Raw genomic sequence first — 18,211 nt, 5'->3', positions numbered from 1 at the left:
ATCCGAAGATTTTCGGGTTTCATGACGCGCCTTCGTTCATTGAGTATTTGTTTGTGTACGCAAAAGAACGTTCAACGTCCACCTAAGCATACTTGTACATCGGAACGTTTAATATGATCCAGTGACCTCTGGAATATCAGAATGTTCGCCGGCCGGAATTTCTGACAGTTCTTTCCCTACCGAAAATCCAGGGTTTTTGTCCGAAGCAGATTGGTTTTTCGAACTAACTCTACCAACAACAGGTTCAATGGGGGTATTTATGAACCTTTCCTGAACGTCCAACATGACCCCCGCATTCTGGGTCAGAGCTGTGCCCGTGCATTCAAGTTTCTCGATGCTCTCGGCTAAAAGCGCGAAGTGAGCGCACAAGTACGCTAGGTCACCTTCCAGTGTATTGTTGCGTACAGCAGTTTGAGCACTTCTCACAGCGATGGTCTAGTCTGCTTGCGCGTTATAAACAAAACGAAGTTAGGACAAAACACGGAAAAAGGCGTTCTTTAGGCACTGAAAATCCAGTGTAGGCATCAACATAGAAGGAGGAATTTATAGGCATGATAAAAGTACCAATAAAAGGTTTCTAGACGCATAGTTTGTGCTTATATGTTAAACAGGCACGATAAGGTACCCTTTGGCAGATTCCACGCAGTACCTCATATTTATTGCAGCCCCACAGCGCGCCATGTTTCATTATGGCTGCATTTTGCTTCTAATTCATTTACGTGTTAACTTAGTGGGTGCTTGAGTAAGTCTTTCCTCCGTGTATGTATACACCCAGGTAATTATATTGCTTGCCGATGGGTATGGCTTGCTGCCGCATTGCTACTACGCATTTACTCGTCTCCTCATGAAAGACCGTAATTCCCGATTTCTTTGGGCTGAAATTCAGGACTAGATTTGTCGCTGCGTTGACACACATTCACAAGTCTCTGTAATCCTTTTGCGTTGTCCGCTAGTAGCACTATGTCATCCGCATACATCAGACCAGGTGCCCACTTTGCACCCTTTGGCAATTATGAATGTATGATAAATCAAGCCTAATTCATTGTTTCCCAGTCGTCTTTCTATGCCCTGGTGTTACAGCCAGAGACACTCACGGCCATGGCGATGAATGAGCTGAACCGTTCGCTTTCTTATTGTGCTTAGAAGGCACAATATCAAACGTGCGCATTTGCGAAATAGCCTTGATACGGTCGCCGTACTGGAAGTTATCGAGTCGCATAATTAATTGCAACGGAAGAGTACGTTGGCGTATCTAGAGGAAGGACGACTTTCCGTTCAAAAAAATCAATTGTTTAGAAAAGAGAATTAAAAACATATGCGCTCAGCGAACGATCAAACAGAGGTTCACCATGCAAAGTGATGCATATTTGTCACTGAAAGTATGAAATTAAGTAGTTTTTATCGCATTAGTTTAAGCGATATCTTTGTTCCCCCTGCATTTGTGCTATCTATAATAAGCGGCAGTTCATGAACTTGTGTGAATATTAGCAGCGTGCCTGTGAAGTACTGTTATTTGTGTCATGCATGTGTACGTATCGCGTGTATTCTATTTCTGTTAAAGAGACTTGCAACTGGCCAGAATGTGTTGTGAGCCGTTGACAGAAATGAAATGAACATCACTTATATTTATAGAATCCTGCACGTTGTGCGCGATTTGAGTAGGAATTATAATTTTAAACTCGTAAAGAAAGTATCATGATGATGACGATGATGATTTATTGGCGTCCCCTTTGAAACGGCGCGGTGGCAGGTATTCACCTAGCCTGCTTGATTTACTCAGATATACTGTACATTTTTGTATGCATCTCTTTAATCTATTTCTTCTCCTCAAAATTACTCTATATGCCTTGCACCACTACCTATGCCTGTAACGGATCCGGTCGTATCAATGTATTCCCTGATTTTTTCCCACCAATACTCTAAACGTCTCTTGCTTATCTCGACTGCTGACCGGCTGATGCTTCCGTCGACTTTAAGGCCAAGCGCTTCTGGAAGGTGCGCGTTACCCCCGGGTCTCACTGAGTGAATCCCTTCGCATTCCATTCGGGTGTGCTTCGGATTTTTGCTGCAGCGTACAGATGCCTCATCTTGTTACGAATATTTGCTCCGGTATGTTCTTGTCGTTAGGCAAGCAGCTCGGACCTCATGTAGCAAGGCACTGCCCTTTGCATTATCGTACAGATTTTCCCTTCTAATTTCTTTTTTCCCACTCTTCCAAATCTCCGTGGTCCTTTTTTGTTTTGTTTCCATTCATTGCATCCCATTCTCTGTCTTTGTTTCTCTCTCTTTCAGGGGATTCCTGGCTGTCTATTTAAACTTTCAATTACCCTGTACTTGGTTGCCGACTTTCTTGACCACTTCCTCCATTCTGTGTCCGCGCTTGCAGGTACGTATACTTGTGCACTTAAGCCAGCCATTCATTTTTATCCACGTTCCCGAGTCTTTCTTCAAAACTTCAAGGTATTCAAAACTAAAAAAATAAATAAAGAAGGACAGTAAGTGGCGCCGCCTGGCGGTGAAATGTTGGTAATTCAGATGTAATATATGACATTACTGTACTTGAGTCGGCTGTTGTGAAAAGTACAGCATGCTTATTGCTTAAAATTGCAAATTAGTATATTATTAGATGCTTGCACTTTATTCTATGCGTATTACGAAGTAGGCAGCGTCACAGGCGTTTCACAATCCCTGGTGGCGCACATGCTGTTGTACGCGCGCGAGTTTGCGAGTAAGTACCCAGAGTTGTGTGGTCTCTCTGTGAGATGTAAATACCATCGACTAGTAAATGGTTGCGAGCACTACAGTGTTAGCACACGCGTGGCTACGGCAACACGCTGAACCGCGTATCACGTGCGAAAGCGCCGTTTCGCTTTCGGGGAACATTACTTGGCTTGGCTAAAGAGCGCTCTTTACTGCTTAATGGTAAATACGGTTGGACCGGAAACCATGATAGCACCTAGCGATTGGTGTATGAAGAATTTAACACTTATGAAAACATGAATCGCAGGAACATCTGCTTGATAAGCGAAGTACTTCCTCACAGCTACGACCGCACATATCGTCTGCCTCTCACTAACGCCGGCGTATAGTCGCTATCGCGCTCACCTATCACTGTTTTCAGCATGCTCCCAGTGAACGACTGCATCCTCACAGCAGATCGAAAAATTCTGATAAAAAATGTTACACGACGTTTTTAGCCTTAGCAACTAATGATTGGGTACTCTGACCGGTAAGCTTCCCATGACACTAAAAAAAAAAAAATGGGTACCAAAAAAATTGTTTGCCAGTCCCTTTCAACGTACAGAATATTAGTGTGCGCTGTGTCATCTGCTGTGTAAGCCAAAACGAAGGGGCCAGGAACCTTTGTAAAACCATTCTCCCCGGGTTTAGCCCCACCTCTGTCGATTAAAGAAGGCAATAAACTATTAGTTGATTGATTGATTGATTGATTGATTGATTGATTGATTGATTAACTGATTGATTGATTGAATGAATTGATATCGTGTGCTGTAACCAAAAGACTAAACATTTACATTGCGCGCCTAGAACCTGCCGCGAAATATTGTCGTAAACGTTTCTTTCCAAGAAATATGTTATTTATGACATTGGAGCTTAGCCGGCACTGGGGCATTGTGGGATTTTTGCTCACTGCATTCGTTGAGGCTCCGAGTGCAAAAAAGGAAAATTACAGACAGAAAGAAACAACAAAATGGTTTAGCTCTCTCTCTCTCTCTCTCTTTCTATTGGACATTTATACCGACATTCGTACATTCGTATGCAGACATTCATACTGTGTTGAAATGCCGCGGGAAGCGAACTACAAGCGCAGAACTGGCTTTCCCGAAACAGAACTGAAAAAGTAAATAAATAAAACGAAAGGTTGCGCCAGGGGGTTGGTGTTCACGTATGGTAGAAGATCGGTGACCTCTTTTATTTTTCGCTCCCTCCTGAATAACGCCGGTAGGATGCAGAATGAGTTGACTCCGCACTGCACTTCCTCTTTCCTTTATTCCCGCATGTTCCAATCGTCTGTTGGCAGAATGCCATATTCTGGGGGTTCTACACTACTCTTGCACGGGATATTGCGTAACAAGCTGCGCGGCTTTTGCCGAAGCGCGGGAACTCTATCCTCTTGTCAATATTTATGAGTTTGACTGCCAACATACGTTCCGAAACTTATGGGGGTTCGTTATTTGGGCGCCATGTATACCGTCTGCGTCGATTACCGCGCTTGCCTTTAATCCGGCTGATGGCGACCTCGTGCCGTTAAGGTATGACGCGGCCGAAATGAGCCATGCAGCATCGAAAAACAGCACCGCCAGAGGGCTGCGGGAGCAGTACCCTAGCAGCAGGATCTCACTCACCCCGAAAGGGAGCTCAGCGTGCCGAGATAAACTTTCACTTTCGCTTCGTAGGAGACGACGATGCCAAACAGGTTCTTCCTGGCTTGGTCCGAGATGCTGCGAGCAGAGTAAATGAAGGCGGGGTCGTTAGCGTACGCCAGTTTTCGATGTACGCATGAGCCACGCTAAGCTAAACACGCACACCTGGCTCTGCCCGCATCGTTGAAAACAGGCAGCAGCGAGAAAGATGCAGGGCTACGCTCTCCACATTGGGGAAGAGTATCAAGTCCTGCCGACAAACTTTGCCGTCAGGGCTTAATACCGTGCAAAGAGATAAAGATCGACAACATTATTCGACACTTCCACGCACAGATCAGTGCTTCCTTGCTCCGCTTTATTCTCACGCGTTTTTTTTTTGTTTTTTTTTATCCGTGCATTCCAAAAGTCGTAAACTTAGGAGCGTATGTACGAAGTTTCGGGGAGTCTCGTCTATGGCCGCAAACACGCGATAAAGAGGCTCACCATACACAACACTCACGCTCCGATTGCAAAGCCTGTTAATTTCTTAGCGCTGGGCCTTTAGCCCAAAAGAAAAGAAAAATAAAGCAAAAAACTGGCCGACCGCTCCTCGTTTACCTTACAGGTCGAATAATTGACTGATATTATGAATTACTTTTAAGGTTTAAATGTCTCACTTTACACCCATCCCCCAAGAAAGAAAGAAAGAAAAGAAAGAAAAATATGTAGCGACGATTACAATACTTCATATTGCGAAAATTAAGCGCAGCGCTATACGTGTTTTCATTTCGTGGAATATCGGCTGACTCGGACAATCTTTCTTGCGCGGCACGTTGCAAACGGAGCGAAGTGTGGCGTGACTGCCTCGCCAATTGGGAGACCGTGAGAGGCAGCGCGTGGTTTTCGCGCGGGCGCGATTCCCAGCAGCCACCGCAGACGTATCTCCGCACATGCAGCGTTTTGTTTCTATACATGGCTATCGGTAGCGTCGTCGGTGAACAGACGACGCGCGCTACTGCGGTGCCATCTCGTAGCCATCGTCGCCGGAGAGCCCGTCTTGCGCTGCAGTCCGCTTTTCTTCCCACGCTTTCGCCATACCCTCCTCCTCCGCTTTCCACGTCATGGTTACGCTGCGCCCTCCTCCTTCCCTCTTCCTTTCACCACTCTTTCTATCCCTTCCGCCCTGTGCAGCGCGGTTGAGGTGTCCTCATCTGAGAGACAGTTACTGCGCTGCACTTTACCCCATGTTCCTACTTCCCAAACAAGAATCTCTCTCCGCTTTCCTTCTCGCGCTCTCTCGACGTCTTTTATCCACCCGCTACGCTCCGCGTTCGCTCTTTCATGCTTCGCTGCGCTCGCTCGCTCGGTTACGCCGAGGACGCCGACACTCGCCGCCGGAACGTGCACCTAAGAGCTGCGCTCCAAAAGGAGTGAATCCGCTTTTTGTTTATTCCGGGATCAGGAGTCTCGGTTTACTCGAAATTCTGTGCCACTTCAAAAGTGGATTACACATCGTCCCCTCGCTTTGCCGTTTACGTTATCTGCAATATTGCCAAAACCCACAGCCTATGCATCCTTGCTGCGTATGGGTTTGTCTCTACCAGCTTTCGTGTCGGGTGTGGTTTTCTTCTTTTGCATCTTATTTTTGGGCTAGCAAAACGAACGAGTACTTCTTCCTCGGCTTCGATACGCGTCAACTGCTGTGCTTTCACAGCTTAGTCACTGCTTACTCTTTTTGTGAGCAGGCATATTAAGCGCGCGTGAAGCCTGTCCTTTCTTCCCCTTTCCAGGGGAAGAATAGCAGAGGCTATATATATATATATATATATATATATAATAAGAAGCCAATAGACAATGACAGCAAGGACAACACAGGGGAAATTACTTGTACTTGCTAACTGAATTAAAGAAATGATAAATTAATAGAAATGCAAGTGGATGAAAAAACAACTTGCCGCAGGTGGAGAAGGAACCCACGTCTTCGCGTTACGCGTGTGATGCTCATCCCCTTCACCCACTTTAATTGCCATTAATTTATGACTTCTTATAATATATATATATGTATATATATATACGCGCGCACACACACGCCGTGCACATCGATCTGCTCCTTTCCCTCTCATAGGGGATAGAGAAAATCTAATAGCTCCAATTCATTTTACTACATCTCCAGCAGTGCAGTAACTACATTGTTATGCACGCCGAATTAAGAGAAAGAAAAAAAGAAACCCATGTTACAATATTGCATAGTGTGCGCCTCGTTAGAATATTTTTTTTTTCATTTTCGAAAGATAAATGGGATTACAATAACAGCAGCAGCAAGTTACACTCTCAATCGTTTATACAGTATTTCGCAGGAAGATATCAACGAAATTTTGAGCTGTCCGCCTTCCATGCAGGTGCTTGCATTTCAGTCATCGTTGCTGGTAACAAAATGGAACGCAGAAGAAACACCGCACAAGGGACCTTAACGAGCCCTCGTGTAGTTCGAACGCTCACATGGTGGAAGAAGCGAGGCAGTGAATGTCGTCGCCCTTGTAGCTCTCGACGAAGACGCCGTACTTCTGGCGGTTCTCCTCCAGGGATGGTGTCACCGACACGCGGCGCTCCACTGTCGAGCCGGGAAGCACGGGGCAGTCGTCCTTGCTGCAAAAGTGAAGCTCGTATTGCACAGTGCGTTTAAGGTCTCGCGCCAGGTCAAGTTTGTCGCCTCTCTTATTCCCACAACACCCCGGGACTCTTTCTTTTTTCCTCCTTGCCTGCCGATGTATCTTCACCGTCCTGAAATGTACACTTCGATTTCACTCCCTACGACGTGAGCTTCGTGTTGTGTGCCCCGGACAAATACACTATGCTGGAGACGCAAATTGGAGGACAATATAGCAAGAAAATAAGAACGCCACTGGGAATCTAGAGATGAGCACGGACAAGTTCTGACGTTCTTTTCGATGTTTCGAATGCATTCTGGTGAACGCTTCTTCTGTTTTCCCCTTTGTTATTAGTGTATCTAGAGTATCTCACACTCATCGTAACGTGCTGGCACTCTAAGCTAATAGGCTTATTACTTCATAAATGGTAACCTTTGGTGGAGCCCAAAATTATACCGATTGCCATGTCGTTCGGCATATCTATTTGCCCTGTGCCAGGTAGCTTCTATACAATAAATTTTAACGAGCTGCGTTTATTAGGAATGAGTTTGAGGATGCGTCAGTTTGTTCTCGTTTGTGCTACAGAAGCAGTTTGCTCATGAGTTTAACGCGAGTGGAGACACAGAAAGAATTCACTCACCTTCCATTTGCCGTAGCGACACAAACTTTCCAGCGGCCCGTAGAGAACATGCAGATGTCCACGACTTGGAGGACTGCGTAAGCGAGTGGGAGGCAGAAAGAAAACCCAATGCTATGCGTTACGGATACAAGATAGTTCGCTCATTTCGCTTGAAAATCCGTGCCATTGTTTGGACAACCGAGAAATACAGTGAATCGCGCGAAAGTGAATGCAATAGCATAGCAGGAGAGGTTGTAGATATTTGAGGTGGGTGAGTTGATAAGTACGAAAATGGGAAACTCGACTGAGCAGTAAAAGCAAGTTTAGTGCTCTGTGTGATCTTTCACGTACTGTTCATTGTAGGCAGTCTCAGTTTTACTTGATCACTTTAGAGACACCTCCGGGGTGTATTGTATAACGGGTTACAGCTTACGAGACTGAAAATACAATGTCTTGTTTACTTCGTCACAACGAGTGATAAGAGGTAACATCTACCGTGAAGGCAGATGACCTGCTTATGGCCGCGATATCGCAAGAAATGTCGTTACAGTCTCCGGTGGTTCGAGGAAAACAGAAGACCCAAAAGTGACAGTACGCAAACGAGGACGGCTGGATGCGCTACGTTTCGTGAACGACAACGTGATGGTGGTAAGATGTATGGCGTGACCGTTCTTTTCTTTTTTTGCCTGACACGTTGCGTGGAAAAACGTTTTTGCGAACCTTTATAGCTGACTGTAGCCTCCCCCCCTCCCCCCCCCCCGCGCCCTGTAATGCCTTTTGGCGCCTGTTGGTACTGAATAAATAAATAAATAAATAAATAAATAAATAAATAAATAAATAAATAAATAAATAAATAAATAAATAAATTGTAAGCTGGCAATGGAACGGCGGCGGAAAAAATAGTTTGCATGCCACAATCTGCTTTTAAAGGAGGTACGCTGATGTTATGTAGAATGGTGAGTGAATAAACTGGATGCCACGATTTCTGAAAGGTTTCGAAGGCGCTTGTGCTCCCCCATTTTTTTCCCATTCATTACCTAAAATCAAGGCAGAACACTAGGCACACGTACTAATGTAAAGGAGGTCTAGTGAGCAAACACCGTGGCCCGGCACTGAAGAGAGAGACGTACACTTACTCGAAACTTTGATGTGCTTCACCGTCTTTTGGGACTGGTTCTGGACGTTCACTTTAACCACAATTTCTTCGCCGTGGAAGTAGAGCTGAAAACAAGAGTATTACGTTCATAAGTCTTTAGAACGAGGAATTATTCTCTTCTCACTGCGCAAATTACTTCAACTGGCAATCCTGCTTGCTGAAAAACTATTGCACTATGCTTCCACGTGAAGTCCATAAATGACATCTCCTTCATATGGACATTATATGCATATAAACGTAAAAGTACGCAAGATTCGAATCTCATTTTTATGTGTCGTGTGAACAGCGTTTGTGTTTCTTACACAACACAGAGTCAGAACATTCAAAATGATATCAACTCGTACGCCAGTCCAAGAATAGACAAATGGAAGAATAATTTGTTTTGGACTGGTTGAGTAATTACGTAGTGTCGTATTGAACCAGTTAGAGCCCCAAACAAAGTCTTATTGCGTAATATTTCAAGGTCCCTGGGCTATTTTCTGCGAAAAAAAAAAGAAGAAATCCAGGCGCTTTGCCGAAATAACCTCTGTCAGCTTCATCGCCACGTCGAACTGTCACTATCGCGTCTGGTCGTTTTGTCGAAGAAAAAAGAAAAAGAAACTGGGGCCGTATTCGCAGTGTTTTCGTTCCTTAGAGCAGCTTAGTATTTATTGGCCGGACGCCTTCGCTAATAATGCAAGTCCGACAGTGAGATTGTATGACACCTGCTTTTAGGAGCAATTTTAGTGCAAGAACGTTTTCGGTGAATACGGGACCTGGCCTGGTGCCAGTCCTTGCCGTACACGTCTCTTGTTCCTGCGTCCTTGCTTCGTGCAGTCCACTGCACCCGGCAAATGCAACACGAGACGAAAGAATGGACTTATTCCACCGCAAACAAACAACTATATACGCTGTACGAGAATCCTTGAGTGAACATGACATAAAACGAGACGAATTGAGGGTAACTAAGTATCAACGCGTTAAGAAACCGCTGACGTCCACCCGAAGCAGTCAGATTCACAGTCATCATTTGCTCAGACTGCCGTTGTGTTATGAGCTGTGCACATTTTGCGATTCGCAAAGAACGCAGCTCTGAGGGCGTCGAGGTTCGCACGAGTAATGGTCAGAATTATAAGCAAAGTCTACGCGTCGTTTGCGGTTGAAATGACCGAAGTTAGAGGCTGTAATGGGGAGAGATTAAGCGCAGCAAGCAGCCGTTTATACGGTTCCTTATCTGCCTTGAGAAACTGCGTCCGAGGACGTGATCGGCTTAGCGGAGCAGCGACTGACCACGTCATACGGAGTCAAATGATGCTGACGACGTAGCGGCATCCTTTACGCAGCATTAGTCCCGCATTGGCGATCGCCACGAACTAGCGAAATAAGTTTTAAAAAGAAGAATGGAAACAAGAAGATCATGCCGACGAGCATCGCTGACGCGGTTCCAATCCGCGCACGTGTATCCGCATCGCTAATACATGCTCGCCCATTAGCGCTTATGGGGAAATTTTCGCCGGCTCCCCTCCACTCACGGAACATTTCGCACCGCCACTACGAACGCCTAACAAGACTCGTATCATTTCTTTTCATTTAGGAAGATTAGTGCGAAGGAAAGAAAATATTCCACATTGCCTTGTCGTAGTTACTTCTTTCCTGTTGGTCATCGTATCACGGACATTTTTTGCTGCTTTCATTCTTATTAATAAGGCTTTGCAAGCCTCCTTGCCATTATCGTAGCGATGTCGTAGCTTGCGACGACGGGGTAAGCAAAAAAAAAAAATGATAATAAAGACAGACAGACCGTCTGTCTGCGGGTCGAAATGAAAGGATCGTTAGACTTTATCATTACGGCGCCGAGACGTGTAAAGCCCGGGAGGAACGTGCTACAAGTCAAGAACGCACACACCGAGGAAGAAGAACACGCTGCATTCATTATCGCGCGGCTCCGCTAACGGTCGCACGGGAGAGGCGTCCATTAGGTTCGGAATGCGGTCGCTAGGCGACGGGTACACAGCGCGTCCGCTGCCGCGCCTAATTGTGACTCTCCCATACACTCGCGAGCACCTCCGCGACCGGAAATGATCAACCAAGCTTTTTCCTATTCTCTTGGTTCCTTCCTTACGCTACGCTAGCACGCCACGACCTTGAGGTAGGAGCGAAGGTTTTTTTTTTCTTTTTTTTTTCGGGAGCGGTGAATATAGCGCCGTGTTATTGCGTTGCTGACTTTTGGCGCCCTCTGTGTCATCCTCATTGTGAGAGATAAAGAGGGGTGGAAAAGAACTGCTTTCTTTTTTTCTGTGTCACAAACGTGAGTTTTATGTTTGTCTAGATTTATTCGTGGCTTCCTTCGCGACGGGTCAAAAACTATGACGCTCTTCAACTGATGAGCACGAAGTAGTGGGTTTGGTTCTTGACCACATGCTAACTGAACTGAAAAAAGAAAGACAAAGAAAATGCTTCACTTACTTTCTGTTAATTTTGGAGCAATTTCATATTTATTTGTGCCATAGCAAAAAAAAAAAGACAATCTAGACGATTTTAGGAGAGATCCTTGAAAACTAGACTTAAATATCCGTAATTTATGACACGCACAAATTTCGGTTAACAATATAAACAGCCAGCCTTCACATAGGTTGGCGCGGTCACCCTTCCATACACTAAAACAAATTGGGCTTCGGAAGGTCGACGTTCGCTCACTCGCATCATCTAGAGAGCAAGAAACTGTGTACTGTTTGAACAAGTAATTCCTGCAAATTTATCAGCGCTGGCATCAGCGAAGAGCAGTTCGGGCGATTTTCGTGCCTCAGTAACTTCTCCGTCACCTGCATCCTCCCCAGTGGGCGTGAATGACTCTTCGCTCGACCGCCTGAAAGTTGCACCCATTATTGGAAAAGCACTATCGCAAGCTCCTGGTTTTCGTTCAGCACGAGTGATACGGAAGAAATGTGCGTGCTATAAATATATTGACACGGCTATAGGTGATCATCGCATCAGCATATGGATGAAATTGAGTGCCACAGTATGTAGAAGCAAGTGTGAACGAACAGGGTTATGATAAAGAGCGAGAGAGAGAAAGAGAGAGAGAGAGAGAAAGTGAAGGAACGGCACATGCCACTGTATAGAAGCAGGTGCATAAAGCGGGTGTGTTCAGTTCCTTTGATGTGTAAATGAGGGAGGACATTCACCGAGAACGCAACTTTCTGTCAAAGGCACACGGTCGCAAGTGCGAAGGCAAACAAACGCCTTCAGCGGAGCTCTCGTCGCGGTAGGCCAACTGTAGAAGTAACAGAAGCAGGCAGAAACGCGTAGAAAGGCATCGCGAGCGGCGGCGGCAGCGGTGTCCCATTTGTGCCGTGCAACGGTCGGCTGCCGTTGTCCGGCAGTACCGCGGCACTGGCTGGACGCGCGGTCCTTCCGTCGCGAGCTCCGGTGCGGTCTCTCACGTGCCGCGAGACCGGTCCGTTTCGTCGCCGACGCCGTGGGAGACATTCATTTCCATTTGTTGGCCGGCGCTCGCTCGCCCGCCCAGCACCCCGCGACACGGCCGCGCACCGCCAGGCGCTCTTGACGAGCGCGTTAATCGAGTCAGAAGCCCGCGGACGCGCCTGCTGCCTCGGCCGCTGCGCTGTTCACGTCTTCCGCAATCAGCGCAGTCTTTCTTCGCCTTAAACGAGACGCATGCGTCTCGGCAGGAGGACGGAGAGGCGCACACCCACCCATTCCGCGCGCGGTGCTTTCTTGCGCTTCCTCGGCGGCTGCGCCGCGTCGCTCGGGCGTGTGAATTAACGTGAGACAATTAACGGAGCAGTCCTCGGAGGACCGTGTGCTGCAGCACTCCTTCGCACGGCGCAGAGCCGCAGAAAGCGCGCCGTGCTTCGCGCTCGCCTCGTGATGAGCTACGAGGGCGTCGCGGATTGAGTGCGAAGCCGACGAGATGGGCGCGCGCGCGCATCTGTTGCGGAGAGCGGCCGTGGTTTCGCGTCGTTGCGGCTTTGCGCGCTTTTGTTCGCCCTGCAGGTGACGAAAGGTGCGCGGGTTCACGCGGTAGTGCCGCAGCTCACGACCGTTTGCGAAGCTCGGCGCAATGATGAAAATTAGGGTGTCGGAATCTGGCGAGTGCCCGCTTTTGTCCAGGCAATGTTCCTCCGTCACCTGGAACGTCATCGTGTACTCGCTAAGACCGTGCCTCACGTTTATAAAGCTCGAGCTCGCGTACGCCATTCGGAATAGGACGACAAAGGAATGCATGGACAGATGCTACGATCACCTCCTTTGAAGGAAGGGCGATATAAAGTGTCATCAAGGTGGCCAAACTTTCTTTATTTCTTCTCCACCTCTGTCTCGTAGTTTGAAGCAACAAGTATGCACTCCAGTTATTAACTTAGCCTGCATTTGTTTACCAAGCTGAATTAAGTATGTACAACATGTAAAGTTCCCTTAATCCACCTCGTTTTTATTTCCTGCCTTTATGATGCCGGTTTTCCAGCCTTTTTCTCAGCGTTTTTAATCAACATTTGTTCACGCATTTCACTAAAATTCAAGGCCTCGGGAACGCACGCTAAATATACTGCTTTTGACTACGCCTTGTACTGATTCAAGGTACGGATCCGCGCCTACTTTGTCATATGTTCGAGTGCCTGGAAGTATACGAAAACCAAGGACTCTGGAAAAAAGCGCGATGTAATATCAAACTGCTTACTAGAACTCGTAAAACGGTTTGTCTGCACCCGAGTTTGCAAAGGTGAGTTAGTTCAATAGAGTTAGTTGGCTGGCGTTCAACGTGCTCCAAAGGATCTCCTCTTGACACATTCCACCCTGTTGGACAGGTTTCATTTGTCGTCTACCTCTTCTGCTGACTTTGGCTACTGGTTAGGCTTAATACTTCAAGTAAGCTCGAAGGACACGGACGCGCGAGATTACAACACAAGCCCTGACGAAAACTGACTTGTAAACACCTCACTGGAAGTCTCTTTGTTTTCTTATTTCTAGAATTTAACAATTTATTAGTTATAACGGTACGCCAGTACATTACATGTATTATTTCTTTAGAACATAGTCTTATAACCTAAACAGTGCCGTGTTTTGAATTTATTTAGTTCCTTATTTAAACCTTTCAAATCCGCTGTAAAGCCGTCATACATAGGGCGGAGCAGACGATTTTTTATGCTGTTTATCATTATTACTTTTTATTTACTCTGATAAATTGAATAAAGCAAGAATATAACGGAGGTTCACGTACACTTGAAGTTAATACAGAAATAAATGGTAATGGTGGTATGGCGCTCTCGGTATTCGCTGGTTGCTGGTAATTCCGTTGGCACAGTTTTAACTTCAACATAAAGAAGAAGAAGCTGTAGAGGTTGCGAGCTGGTACACGAGCTGCTTGTATCAAAGGAGAACGATATTTCATTCCTTATTTGGCACCTCTTTCGTCAAGGTTGCGTTGTCTTCTCTCATGCGCAAAGTTTCAAGACATCCATCCAACGATTCCCTCACATTAACGCGACAAGGATGACACGCCCAGAAAAATGGCAAAGCTCGGTGTACTTAAAGAAGCGTTGTTTCGTCCTTTCCCGAGGATCTTGAACCTGCTCCTAAGATTACCACTGCCGCGAACACCGAAAACGCGGTGAAGCACGAGGAGAGAACGGAAGCAATTGAACGTGAAAATAGGTTTCAGACAGAAAGGGAAAAGTAAAAAAAAAAAAAGATAATAATAATGTGACTGCGGCGTGTCCGATCTGCACCGGTGCGCACCTCTTTTTCGAGGCTCGCCTCCACCACGAGCTTGCCGGCGTTGAGAGGGAAGTCCTTGGTGAGCAACGCCGACCGCGGGCCGACGCAGATGGGGCGCGGCGTGTTGGCGCACTGTACCTTGCGGATGCTGATGTTCACGCAGCTTCTGCGAATCGAGGGAGAGAAGGTTTTGGCAATACTGTTTTTAAAGGGGCACGTACTCACTACGCTTAGAGACGAGGGAAAAAGGGAAGGGAAACGAAGGAGAGAGAGATTGCAGATGGGGAAGTATTGCGATGTTTGCACAAGGTGGCGCACAATTTCCAGGTCACCCCCCCCCCCCTTCTTTTTTTTTTTCGTACGTAACGCACGGCATGTAAGAGCAATTAAATGAATGTGTGCAGGCCTGCTTCGCGCAGGAACTGAATAAGTGACTCGCTAAATCGATTTCAATTAGTAACCGCCCATTGTTTTCGTGCTGGTCTGTTTGTATTCCGACACTTTTAAGTGTACTCGATCTGTCGAAGCCACAGCATATGGTGAGCATCCTCTGCAGACACGGGTACAAATGACTTTGCGTAGTTAGCATGCCCAGCGCATTAATACTTCACAAATAAGCTTCTGCCATGCGTTGCTTGACACTTAGCGGCGGGAACTTCGAAAACAGTAAAACGAAAAATCGAAGCATGGTTCGCATCGGGGCCACGTTTTCGATAGGATAAACATATTAAGGCGATGACAACGCTGACGGTGGCGTTTTCGGAGCGCAAGACATGTGGTGTCATGTGAGGTTCTGAATGTTGTTGCGGAGTCATCTCGCGTCCATTTTTGTTCATGTGGCTTGTTAACAGGCAACAACATGCAGTCGCTGGCATTAATTTACTCGCTCGTACGCTGACTGATTGAGTGATCTGGACTCTCGTTAGGTCACTGACATTTAACGCTCTCATTTTAATAGTTGTCTGCCAGTAGTTACGTCAGCGCAAAATGTGCAGCACGCCTTAGTTGTTTTGAAAACTCATCTCCGCTCCCGGAGTTCATAGTGAGCCCTGCGTCCTGGTCCACATGAACAACTGTTATTTAATATTGCAGAAGCGATACGTCACTTAGCTGAGAAGGGACGCCGCGTCCTTTTTTTCTGCTTACTGAGTCATTGTGGCATTATCGGTAATGAATGTACGGATGAAGCGGCTCAATTAGCCCACAGAGAAACACACTATTTATTATTCTCCCGCTTACAAGGAAGAATGCTGCAAGAAAACTTTGCATATTTTCACGCCAATGCACGCTGATTGGAACGGGCCCAACTTCAGACATACCGCAATTACATTCCCCAGGCCATAACTTAAGTCTCCGTGCTCCATCAGAACTGCCTTTAGGAGACGCGACCATTTCATGCTGACTAATACCAGTGACGCCTTCGACGTATGAATGACCGACATCACAGCCTGTGATCGCCGTGGAGAAGAGAAAACCATCCGCCATAATGTGTCCCAGTGCCCGCATTCTTGTGCACAGAGAAGCGCACTTACCTCTGTGCTCAAGTTCGACAAGCAACCTGTGTCGGAAGAGACAGTTCTCCCACATAGACGTGACTTCATATCCTATATCAGAACGGTTGTGCGCAGTTGTGCTTCTTGCGATCCAGCGGACTCAGTAAATGCCTGTAGCACTCACTGATATTTTTTATCTCTCTTCTCGTCCCTTTCTTTATTTCTTCCCTAATCTATGTGCAGGGCAGCAAACCGGAGACTTGCTTCTTGTTGACCTCCTTGCTGCATTTCCTCTGTCTCTAATACTCGCTCCCGTGTGGAGCTTTCCTGCATGGTGTGTTCTGATGTTTTCCCCCGACTAGGGCTGTGCGAATATTCGAAACTCCTAAATAACCAATCGAATAGTATGCTATTCGATTCGGTCTTCATACTACTCGATTCGGTCTTCGAATCGAATACTCAAGGCTCGTAAATGAAAATATTTTTCGAACACTTTTAGAACATTTCAAAACGTCAACTGTGCCCAAGTAAACATAAGGCAGGAGCAAAAGTACGGCAAGTTCTCACCGCCGCGGGCACAGCTTAGACATCAGCATTAGAGCTTGCGTAGTGAAGCAGGCTACGTCAATTACGTAGCCATACTTTCCAGGCTCTAGAGCGACCATTCGCACTCTCTGAAGAGCCCTATGCATGTGAAGAAACTACTTGTTTGCTTCTAATGCTCCGTTTGCGCTTCTAATAAACAACTGTCATAACGTACTATGTAATGACAGAAACTTGCTAACTTAAGAGTACTGGGATGCGAGCACAGTTTCTATATTAATTGTGATAACGGCTATCCATTGTTCAAAAACTATTCGAAAAGTATTCGTTATTCGATCCATTTCGCTTTTGGCACTATTCGATTCGAATTCGATTCGGTTTCAAAAATCACTGCTCGCACACCCTTACTCCAGACTAACACGGAACCACGTCTAAAGCTCTGGCAAATAGGGAGCGGCGACTGTAATACTTTTTTCTCTTGCGACACAGCAACTGCAGCAGGTTCTCGTTTTTTTTCTTTTCTTTATTGTCATCTTCCTGTGTACGCTCGCACTGACTGTTCGTAAAAAGATTAATAAATAAAAAATCGAGAAAGTAGTAAGAAAAACGTAAAGGTAAACGAGATGAACCTGTACGCCTATGCTTCCGGAAGAAATAAATCAAGAAGCATGAACCTAAAATAGACTAATTTGCTTAAATCAGACACGGCAGCGATCAAGTCCCAGGAGACACGAATCTCACGAAGAGCTTTCGTGCGCGAGCGCCCAAAGAAAATACAAAGAAAGCGTGTGTTTTTTCGGATGTCGGTGTGAAAAGCGCGCATTAGAGCGTGTGGTTTTCGAACAAACAAAGTATGAAACCTCTCGTTCTTCTTGTAATTTGTACTGCCAGACTGGAAACTTGAAGCCACGTTACACATATCCTGGCTGGCTCTGATATTGCTGCACGTTGTTCTACCACAAAGTACCATGCTTATGAAGAATGTTATATATATATATATATATATATATATATATATATATATATATATATATATATATATATATATATATATATATGTGTATATATATGTATATATATATATATATATATATATATATATATATATATATATATATATATATATATATATATATATATATATATATATATATATATATGCCAGGCTTCATGACGTTCTTTTTATTACGTCTCCGTCTCCTTTCCTGGTCCCGAGAGTCATGTTTATGAACTGTTTTTATTTAATGTTGTTAGGTCGCGACGAATATGAAAAAATAAAGAAAGCGCAGAACTAGCAGCGGCATCCAAGGAAGTCTCTCTCTCGCCACCGCCATAAGGCCCGACGCCAAATTCACATTTCTCCAGTGTAACGGCGGAGCCGACGTATGCAATTCGTGCTGTTGGCAAAACACTCGGCAGTTACGACTGCCGCAGTCTGGCTACTACCTTCGTACAGTCAACGTTGACAAAATAGCAGAGGCAAAACAGCCTGCTGCGCGGTGTTTGGTAATGAGTTCTCGCCTAGCGACGATCCACTGGTCTGCTCGAGGTAGCGTTTATGCTCAGTTAACCAGTACGATGGGGAACAGCAAGCAAGTCGACGTTTTGTTGTAAACCCTGCTCAGCTACTATAACACGCTGCTAAACTGTTGGCTCTACGGTAGGGTCGGGTAATC

At 45.9% G+C, this 18,211-nt stretch overlaps 1 protein-coding gene across 1 annotated transcript in view; it reads right to left on the bottom strand.

Moving 5' to 3' along the window:
• LOC142570309 (phosrestin-2-like) overlaps positions 1-18,211 on the bottom strand; it is a 374,436-nt gene that overhangs the window by 6,742 nt on the left and 349,483 nt on the right. Inside the window, exons 7-11 of the mRNA XM_075678700.1 lie at positions 14,521-14,665; positions 8,765-8,849; positions 7,650-7,722; positions 6,861-7,007; positions 4,365-4,460 (exon numbers count right to left, since the gene is read on the bottom strand). Of these exons, the coding sequence (XP_075534815.1) occupies positions 4,365-4,460; positions 6,861-7,007; positions 7,650-7,722; positions 8,765-8,849; positions 14,521-14,665 (546 nt within the window). The remainder of the gene's footprint in view (positions 1-4,364; positions 4,461-6,860; positions 7,008-7,649; positions 7,723-8,764; positions 8,850-14,520; positions 14,666-18,211) is intronic.

This window comes from Dermacentor variabilis, chromosome 2, assembly GCF_050947875.1.
Source record: "Dermacentor variabilis isolate Ectoservices chromosome 2, ASM5094787v1, whole genome shotgun sequence".
In the NCBI taxonomy this organism is placed as follows: Eukaryota; Metazoa; Arthropoda; class Arachnida; order Ixodida; family Ixodidae; genus Dermacentor; species Dermacentor variabilis.
The sequence above is the reverse complement of the archived record's forward strand: the minus strand, read 5'-3'. Positions and strand labels throughout refer to the sequence as shown.